Source organism: Penaeus monodon, chromosome 11 (genome assembly GCF_015228065.2).
Source record: "Penaeus monodon isolate SGIC_2016 chromosome 11, NSTDA_Pmon_1, whole genome shotgun sequence".
In the NCBI taxonomy this organism is placed as follows: domain Eukaryota; kingdom Metazoa; phylum Arthropoda; class Malacostraca; order Decapoda; family Penaeidae; genus Penaeus; species Penaeus monodon.
In genome coordinates, this window is record NC_051396.1 from 51,736,993 (window position 1) to 51,747,494 (window position 10,502).

General features: G+C 38.9%; 1 protein-coding gene across 1 annotated transcript in view; it reads left to right on the forward strand.

Moving 5' to 3' along the window:
- The first annotated feature begins 5,184 nt into the window (after positions 1–5,184).
- The window catches only part of LOC119578631, a 10,538-nt gene continuing 5,220 nt past the window's right edge, over positions 5,185–10,502 (forward strand). The window contains exons 1-2 of the mRNA XM_037926193.1: positions 5,185–5,226; positions 5,638–5,784. Coding sequence (XP_037782121.1) covers positions 5,185–5,226; positions 5,638–5,784 — 189 coding nt within the window. The remainder of the gene's footprint in view (positions 5,227–5,637; positions 5,785–10,502) is intronic.

A 10,502-nucleotide genomic window follows, 5' to 3' on the forward strand; every position in this document is an offset into this window, starting at 1 on the left:
CTTTTCACAATTACAGGGGTTAGTTCGTAATAGCGAAGTCACAGTGATTGAAACCTACCACCATACGAAGCAGAAAAAATGCATTCGTAAGATTTTTTTTCTTTTTTTTTTTGTATATAAATTTATGACCTTTACGAGGATTAGGGCGATATGTTATTTCACGCGGTCCAGTTATCGATAATTCACGTGTTTATCGTTCTGGCGACGGTGTAATTAAATGATGATTTTAGTGAAAATCATCCCCAATCACGGAGGGAAAATTTCAGTGCAAGTCGGGTGGACTCGAAACAGTACTTTTTGGTTGACACTTAACGTAAAATTTGGTTTTTACTTGCACGGTACAGTGATACATGTAAGAGAAAATCAATGTGACGGAGGCTTTGAAGGATAATAGGAATTTTGATGTTATGGATTAAACATAGGTTTAAAGATAGACCAAAGGGGATATATGAGTAATGGGGAGTTTATGTGGTATTCAGTATCAAGGAAATGCGGGACAGCTGAAGTTAAGATTCATTTTTGTGTTTTGAAGTTAAGGAGGCGTAAAGAAAGGGGTTTTAAAAATAGTAATATAACTCGTAAAAGTAATAGTGATGAAACAATGATTAAAATGTTAGTAAGTTCATAATAACTCTAGCCATTTTATTAAAGATAATTATTTTGATATAACACAACTAGTGACAGAAATTAATGATGGTATCAATAACAGTGATTAGTAAACAGTCATAATTAGTTCTACAGCGATTATTTGTACAGTGAGATAGTAGCAGATATCATCATTATCTTTATAATAATGATATCTGTGAAAATCGTAGACTTGAAAACCATAAATATTGAAAACATGAATTTTGGAATGATAATTATAAAAACTTTTTGCGTGAAAACTGGTGGGCTCTTTAAAAAAAATATAAAGCCTTAAACTCTGCATATATATATTTTGAAACCCCGTTTTTTTTCCCCAGATTTAAATTTCCTTTTAGCATTTTACCTTTTTCAAACTCTAAATACATCTGTACCAACGTTGCCCCCCCAAAAATTTTTCCCTTTTAAGGAGTGCAAACAGTTTGATTATAATCAAATTGATATCATTTATAAAAAAAAGCTTTTTTGATAAGTATTTTACTCGGGAAAAAATATTTTTTTGACGAATTATTAAATTACATGCAATGAGGGTGTATGACAGGACATGCCTTTAGCCGTCAGGAACGAAATTTCAGTCAACATAAAAGGACAGATTTTAGACTCTCCTCTCTCTCGTATGAACAGCTGTGTGAGCGTAGAGAGCCGAGAGATAAAGAAGGAGAAAAAAATCAGTTTGTGCAGCGAGTCAAAACGAATTACATAGCAAGTGCAGAGCAAAGATTCTTTTCGATAAAGTTACAGAAGTGCGCCGGTGTAGTTGTATCTTGGCCATTAGAGACATCTAGTGGTTGAAATTCACACTTTATGAAGATTAACCAAATATGACAGCGTTGTCCTTTGCAACCTTGTTAATTGCCTGGAAAGCTTATTAAGTTTAATCAACACGTTTTTTAATAGGAAATGTTAAAATTTTGTTTTTTATTTTCAAGGCAGTGATTTTTAAAATGAAATTGGATACGTTTAATGTAAATCAACTGCACCGATTTCCTAAATTTGAAAATTGTTGTAATCCTGTGCTTACACACAAATGGCGCAATTCAACTGTCTCTCTCCCCCCCCCCCTCTCTCTCTCTACCTCTCCCTCCATCTCCCTCTCTTTCATTCTCTCTCTTTCTCTTTCATTTTTCTTCCTCTTTATTCTCCCTTTTATTCCTCTCTCTTTTTTCTTTTTTTCATTCTCTCTCCTTTTCCCCTCTCTTCTCCTCTTTTCCCCCCTTTTCTTTCTCATCTCTCTTTCTTTCCCCCCTCTCTCTTCGACCTGACTTGCCTCCGCTGCTGTGTGCTCGCCCTTCTCTTCTTGCACCATATTGCACCTTCCTTGCCCTTTATTGCAGCTTCCACACCATCTCTTCAGACCCAAAGATGAAATTTAGAATATCAGTGTTCTATTTAAGTCAGCATATATTTTTTTTTAATGGCTTTCATCAGCTATTGTTGTATCAACACGGTCATGCAATATGTGTCATGCTTTGTAATCCTGTAAAATTTTGTTAATATTATTATTGTTATTATTTTTATTTTAGTATTATTGTTATTTTTTAATGGGACTGAATTGTTGATTTACTTGGCTTTTTATATATATTTAAAATAAAATATATATATATTAATATAAAATTTTATATATATAAATTTTTTTTCTTTCTTTTTTTTTCTTTTCTTTCTTTCTTTCTTTCTTTCTTTCTTTCCTTCTTTTTTCTTTCTTTCTTTTTCTTTTTCTTTTTTTTCAACAAGAGCGTCGGACTCGAGCCTGGGCTGTAGGTAAGGGTATAAACTCCTGCCTTAGATTTACAATCGCCAAAATTCACGGCTGCGATTTCTTAAAGAAAAAAAAAAATCTGTGTAAGGCTGGACATCGATTTTGTTCAGTTCATGTTTTCTCGTCTTGTGATATGCAAAATTTGTTTACGTAGTTTCATTCTTCATCGAAAGGAATCTTTGCCATTTACTCAATTCCTTGACTAAATACATATACCTATATTTACAGTCAATAGTAACTTTCTTGCAGATTAATTGCAGATTTTGCGGGCAATACAAACACCGATTATTATCAAACATATACAAATGACAATTTATTTACCTTTGAATTCAAATATATTACAGAAAAAAAATCATTTTGGTTTTTGTTGGAAACCTGATAGAACAAGAAATACAAGTGAGCAGAACGTTTAATCTGCTTGCTGTTGCTTTTCATAGTTTTTACTCAAAATTTTTTTTTTATGATTTCAGGGCTGGGCCGACAAGTGGAGGATTGCGATCATGGTTTGTTGTGTGTTTTATGTTGATTAATTATATTTTGGGCAGTCTAAAAACGTATAAAACACGAAAAAGCAAAACATAACACACTAATGTGGGGAGCTGCACACACACCAAAAACCCCACACAACACACCCCACACACCACACCACCACACACAAACCCAAAACACAAACCCCAACACACACACACACACACAACACTTTCATAAATATATATATTTATATATATATATAAATTATATTATATAATTATATATAATTTACAATTTTGTTTTTTATGGTGGTGTTGTTTGTTTTTTTGTTTTGTTTTGTTTTTTGTGTTTCGTGCATTATAATACATATATATTTTATCTATCTAACTGAACAATGATCACCTTTCCACCCAAACCCCCCCAAAATTTTCGTGTCTCGGCAGAGGCAACTATATGCAAAAACCACTGGGCACGTCACGACCCTCACCTGACAGGGATGTGTTTTCCCTTTCCCAAAGGACCCCCAACGAGGCATTTTCCCCCTGCTGTAGGAAGAAGAGCCTGGGGAAACTTCCTCCAGAAGGTATGGAATTCGGGGGAAAGGCGGTCACAAGGGAAAGAAAGTATGAAGTGGTTTCGTAGTGATTTTGGGAGGATTTTGGTTAATTTGGGTGTTCGTATGTGATTTTGGGGGAGGATTTTGGTTTTTAAAGGGGTTTTTCGTTTTGTGATTGTGAGGAGGATTTGGTGAAAGGGGGTTCTATGTGGTTGTGGGGGATGTTAGTGTAATTGGGGGCGTATTGATTGTGAGGAGATTTTTGGGTAAAGGGGGGTTTTTTCGTATGTGATTTTGAGGAGGGGTTGTTGGTTTAAAGCGGTTTTTCGTTTTATGTGAGGAGGATTTGGTGAAAGGGTTGTTCGTAGTGATGTGTGGAGGATTGTGGTGTAAAGGGGGGTTCGTATGTGATTGTGAGGAGGATTTTTGGGGTAAAAAAGGGTTGTTCGTAGGATTGTGAGGAGGATTTTTGGGTAAAGGGGGTTTTTCGTATTGTTGTGAGGGGATTTTTGGGGGTTTAAAGGGGTTTTTTTGTGATTTTGAGGAGGTTGTTTGGGGTTTAAAAAGGGGGTTTGTATGGATTTTAGGAGGTTGTTGGTGTAAAGGGGTTTTCGATGTGATTGTGAGGAGGATTGTTGGTGTAAAGGGGTTGTTCGTAGTGATTGTGTGGAGGGTTGTTGGGGTAAAGGGGTTGTTCGGTGTGATGTGAGGGGGATTGTTTGGGGTAATTTGGGGGTTTGTTTTGATTGGGGAGGATTTGGTGTAAAAGGGGGTTTTTTCGTATGTGATTGTGTGGAGGATTGCGGTGTAAAGGGGGTTTTCGTATGGATTGGGGGGAGGATTGTTGGTGTAATGGGGTGTTCGTACGTGATTGTGAGGAGGATTGTTGGTGTTTAAAACGGGGTTGTAGTGATTGTGTGGAGGTTGTTTTGGGGTAAAGGGGTTTTTTCTATGTGATTGTGAGGGGATTGTTTTGGTGAAAGGGGGTTGTTTATGTGTTTTGGGGGAGGATTTTTGGTGAAAAAGGGGGTTTTTCGTATTTGATGTAAGGAGGGTGTTTTGTGTAAAGGGTTGTTTTTTATGTGATTTTGAGGGGATTGTTTGTTGTAAAGGGTTGTTTGTATTGATTGTTGGGGGGGATTTTTTGGTGAAAGGGGTTTTTCGATGTGATTTGTGGGGGATGTGGGGGGTTAAAGGGGTTGTTCGATGTATGGTGGAGGATTGTTGGGAAAGCGGTTTTGTATGTGTTTTGAGGAGGTTTTGGTGTAAAGCGGTTGTTCGTTGTGATTGTGAGGAGGATTGTTGGGTAAAGCGGTTGTTTGATGTGATTTGAGAAGGAGTTGGGTTAAAAACGGTTGTTCGATGGGTTTGGGGGAGGGTTTTTGGGTAAAGCTGTTCGTATGTGATTGTGAGGAGGATTGTTGGTGTAAAGGGGTTGTTCGTATGTGATTGTGTGGAGGATTGTTGGTGTAAAGGGGTTGTTCGTATGTGATTGTGAGGAGGATTGTTGGTGTAAAGCGGTTGTTCGTATGTGATTGTGAGGAGAAATGGTTAACTGTTAATGTAGTAATTATTAGATTTGTGGTTCTTGCTGAAGACAGATTTTATTTCATTGAGATGTTAATAAGAATTGATTAACAGCAAATCAAAAGTGTTGTGATAGAAACTGATATGAAACTAGCGAAATAAAACAGTGAGGGCAACTGGGTTTAAAAAAAAAAAAAACTTGCAAGAATTCTATCCAAAAGCAGTTGATTGCATGCCGGTAAAGGAGCCACAGTATAACGACCTCGTGATGGAAGTATAATTATATTGATATGATCTTACTTTCACCTTGAGGTTGTAGGGAAGATCTCTACGGCTACATATTGCATTATTAACTGATGAACATACCTGGAGAATATTTACATACCCATCACAGCTTTCATAACACAGTTGAAACTAATAGTATTAACAATAAAGATGTAAAGGCTGATAGTATTGATAATAATACCAGCAATAATGATGATAGTAATATTGTTAACATTGAAGGTCAATTTAACAACAGTGGTTATAAAAATGATAATAACAATGTTGATAATGATATACCATTGATACTAGTAGCAACACAAACGTTAAAATGACAACAACACAGCTATAATACGAACAACAATGAACACAACAATACCATGCGACGTTCCCAATAACAACGACTGTTCACACTCACACACAGGACGAATTAGAGGAGAGAATCCGAGTAGCCTACAACTACATCTTCCTCCTGTATTGTGACTCAGACAAGAGAGTCCTTCCTAATGGGGGCTACTGCCTCAACGAACAGAACATCCTAGACCGGTGGAATTCCTTGTGGGACGGAGAGGTAAGAGTGTGCGTTCTTCCTCCACGTTACTTTTCCCTTGTTCTTTGGGGCTTAGGACCAGCATGTGGCGAGTGAGGTTAGGTGTCCTCAGTGGGTTTAGGAAAATGGCTGATGCATCTGATTAACATGTTGGTCTTTTCATATATATGTATATATATTTATATATACACACATACACACATATGTATGTCGATGCATATTAAGTATAAATACTATATATATTATTTATACATTCATATATACATATTTATTAAATATGAATATGATATATATAGCAAATATAAAAATCACACACACACACACACACACACACACACACACACACACACACACACACACACACACACACAAACACACACACACACACACAAACACACACAGACAGATATAAATACACATGTACAGTTGGTGGGTCCCACTTTTGTACATGTGCCACTTCGATGTAAACATAGCGTAAATGGTATTTTTATGAATGAGGCGAAAACCCTAGGTTGTAACAAAGAATGTAATTGGTAGGATATGAGTGACCAATAAGTGTATTAATATTCTATTTTTGGAAACTATGTAAGCCATTTGATCTTTCGTGTTCTTCACGCAAGTAATAACAAAACATGGAGTATTAGTTATCGTTGATTTTGTAGTGGGATATAGTAGTGGGCGATTTCCTGGAATTGTTTGTTTATCGAAATGGCAACACTAAGGAGGTTCGAGGGTTCGAGTCACCGGCCGGCGCGTTGTTCCCTTGGGCAAGGAACTTCACCCCGATTGCCTACCTAACCACTGGCTGGGCAAGCCAGCCCAAGTCAGTGCTGGTCCCAAGCCCGGATAAATAGAGAGAATGATTACCTAAAAGGTACCACCGGCACTCTCCGTGGAAAGGAACTGGGGACCCTACCACGTACTCACTCCAAGAGCATCACAACATGAAAACTACAATTAAGTATCATGCTGTGACCACGGCGGCTCAGACATGAACCTACCGTTAAAAAAAAAAAGGAGGTGAGGCAGCATTTCCCCCTTTTTTCAACACAATTTTCAGTTATAGCTGCATATTTCTTGAAACATGAAATCGCTTCATTCTTTAAACATCTATGTATGGCAGCTAAATCAAATAAAAATCTTTGTAAAATCGCTGATACCTTTGTAAATGCTTCTCCTGGGCCGCGGTTACCCCATCTAGTAGCGGCTAACCGAACTAATGAAGTGACTAGTTTTTTTTCGTCACTAAACATTGATTATATAAACAGAATACAAGTCTTAATTATAGAACATTATCTGAACGCTACATTGAATATATAGATGCTTTATCAGCGTGTGTGTGTGTGTGTAAAAGGCTATCAACCTTAGTACAATGGCTTGCAGGGGTATTGATACTGGTATATGGCATTTACTCTTTATTTCTAAGAGTTGACACACGCAGTATAGGAACACATGGCTGTATGCTGGGTCGCGGCCAGCTTGCCCGGAGGGAGAGGGCGAAGCCGGCCTTACCGCACAGGTCGCTGGCGACGAACTCCCTGAGGCGTAGGGTAAGTCTGATATGCGAAGCTTAGCCTCGCCCAGCCTGTGTCGACTAACGCCGACTCGGTATAAGTAGTGACCGTTCCAGCTGCCGGAAGCGATAGAAGCAGCTGGAGGGGGCATGGGGGGAGCGAGGTGAGGCCACCGGTCCTGCATGCCACACTGTACATTGCTCAGCGTGGCTGACAGGGACTCAAAACACACGTAAAGGGGTGAACACACGCTACGACCTGGCTTCGGGTAAAAGTGCTGCGAGGGGTCACAGGATGTCGGGGCAGCCCGCCTGGAGGGAGGCGAGGGCGAAACTGACCTTACCACGCTGGTCGCTGGCGACGAACTCTCTGAGGCCTAGGTTATCCTTGGTATAAGTAGTGACCTTTCCAGCTGGATGAAGCGATAGAACCAGCTGGAGGAAGCATGGGGGAGCGAGGTGAGGGCGCCGGTTCCGTCTGCTGCACTGTACAGTGTGTGTGTGTGTGTGTAACGCATAATTCATTTCGGTTAATCTTGAATGCCCTTTATCTTGTGCTGAAATCTGATTTTAATTTTCGCTACTATCATTCAATAAGTCTTGGCGTTTCACTGAGGAGTCGAATCCACGTTCGAAACAGCCTAGTGAGAGAATACACGTTTGCTTGTTTCAACTCGAGCAACTACTAAGTTGGGTGGTTCCAATGAGGGTGAATACCAAGTCTTAGCACTTACTCCCAATACTCTGGTATCTTGAAAAAAAAAAGATAATCTTGTGCATTCTGAGGGAATGGGAACTTCATCTCCCGCTCTACTTATATTTATCATCTATTTTTATTTCCTTCTGTTTATCGATGCACCTCCGTTTACAGTATATGCGTAGGTGTAGATTAGTATGGCATAGTTATGTTTTGTCACAAAATCAAAGTCTTAATATATTATCCTGGTATGTTTTTGAATTAATAAAACTTGTATTTTCGTCAGAACCAAACGTTGATTCAATACACAGGAAGTATGCTATGTTATTATTTAGAATGTTAACTGAAGGCAAAACAGTAATTGGTAGGATGCGTATTAATTTCGAAGATATTTTTATTATCGGTTTATTTGTAAAAAGTAAAAACAATAATTGAAGAAAAAAAAGTCCAATAGTGGGGGCAATCAAACTTATAAGAAGAACAACCTATCGTATTTTCAAATCCTTGTCTGACCCTCGTGACAGAGGTGACTTTGTCTTACGTGAGGTCTCGGTTTCCTCCGTAATATTTTCCATTCCCTTTTAGCATGACCTATTAGCTTTCGGGAGGTTCTTTCATTAGCCGTTTCCCAAACATTGACAATATTCGCCCGGACATTTTTTCATCGGGTTTGAGTCACGTGCCTTGCTTGGCCGCGGAAGGACTTGTGTGTGTATTTTGGGTCACCGAACTACTTCGTAAGTGCCGTTGACGTGTGTATTGGGCAGTTATCCTGCACGAATATAGTTGTTTCTGGGAAGGGCCAAGGTATAGCAGCGTACTGGTGGGAAGAATGCTTCTTCTAACAATTCAAAATATTAGTCTAAATTGAATCTCGGCGAGGTCACCAACACCATGAATGAGAAGCCACCCCTACGTATTACAGGTCACAGGGCCACCCCCCGCCGTGTCATAGATATTTCGTCAGTCACATCGGAAAAATAAATAATGATAGGTAATCCTAACATCAAATATGACGTATAGAGCATTATCGTATATAAACCTATAGCTATATCTAAATTTGAACTAAATTTATGAACAAATAGATAAAAAATCAGTGATATTTACACCTGTTATCTTTCATCCAGCAATGGAGCTTCCCGTGGGCTCTCCACGTACTGCTGGGCGAACTGAAAGCGATGTTGGTAATGTCGTTTTGCCAACCTCTCTTTGATAGCGTCCTGCTATGAATCTCATCTGCATGTAGTCCTTTTCTTCACCGTGCAGCTTGTTAGCTGCCGCTAACAATCTCTCTCTCTCTCTCTCTCTCTCTCTCTCTCTCTCTCTCTCTCTCTCTCTCTCTCTCTCTCTCTCTCTCTCTCTCTCTCTCTCTCTCTCTCTCCATCTGTCTATCATTATCTCTTTTCGTCTCTCTCTCTTGTATTGGTGAAGGGGCACCAGGAACGAGGGCGGTCGTTCCGGGTGCCCTCCTCCTTCCCACCTTCTTCACCTGTATACCATCGAGCGGGAGATCCCCGGCTCTCTGGTTATTTCACTGGGAGAGAAATTACTTTCCCTCGTCCCAGCGATGCGGCCTCGATTTGTAATTGCAGATTGCCTTGCATCCATCTTGAAAAAGAAGGATGTCAGCTTGGCAGCCTAGTTTTCAACTCAGATTTCCCATATGCAATTATGATGTCATATATCATCGGACATATTTTCTTTCTTATTTAGCATATATTAGGGTTAGCCGCGAAATGGTTATTCAGGAATTATGAAGATTCATTATCATACAGAGTATCAAATATACGATTTCGTGTTTTTTTTTAAATGTTTTCTGGATGGTTCCTCTTCAAACTATTCGAATCTCGGGTGAACAAACAAGCGTTTAGATAACTCTGCACACACCATGTAATGAGCGTTTCTATCGTAAATACATCAAGACAATGTATCAAAGCTTTGACATGCATTTAAAAGTAAAAGGAAAAATATAAATGGCATAAGTGTCAGTGAAAGGTCGAGAGCAAGATTATATTCCCATTTTGTCAGCATGAGCAAGATTTATCTTTCAAGATATCAGATATCGTTGGGAATAAGTTTTTAGACTTGATTTTCACACCCTCCTTGCAACAACTCAGGTTGTAGTTGCACGAGTTGAAACAAGAAAACTTCTATTTTCTCGCTCAAGTGATTTAATGCGACTCCACAGAGAAACGCGACGATTTATGGAATAATAATAGCGAAAACTCTGATCAAAATAATCCATAAAGAATTATACATATTGTTGCATTACTAATCACCAAATATTGACGTATTTCTATAGACATTGCACACGTGCACACACACACACACACACACACACACACACACACACACACACACACACACACACACACACACAACACACACACACACACACACACACACACACACACACACACACACACACACACGTCCAGTTAACAACACAACATTGATAAAATATCTACATATTCATTGTAGCCTTACTGCGGTTTTGCGTTCAGTTAATGTTCTATAATGGAAATTATA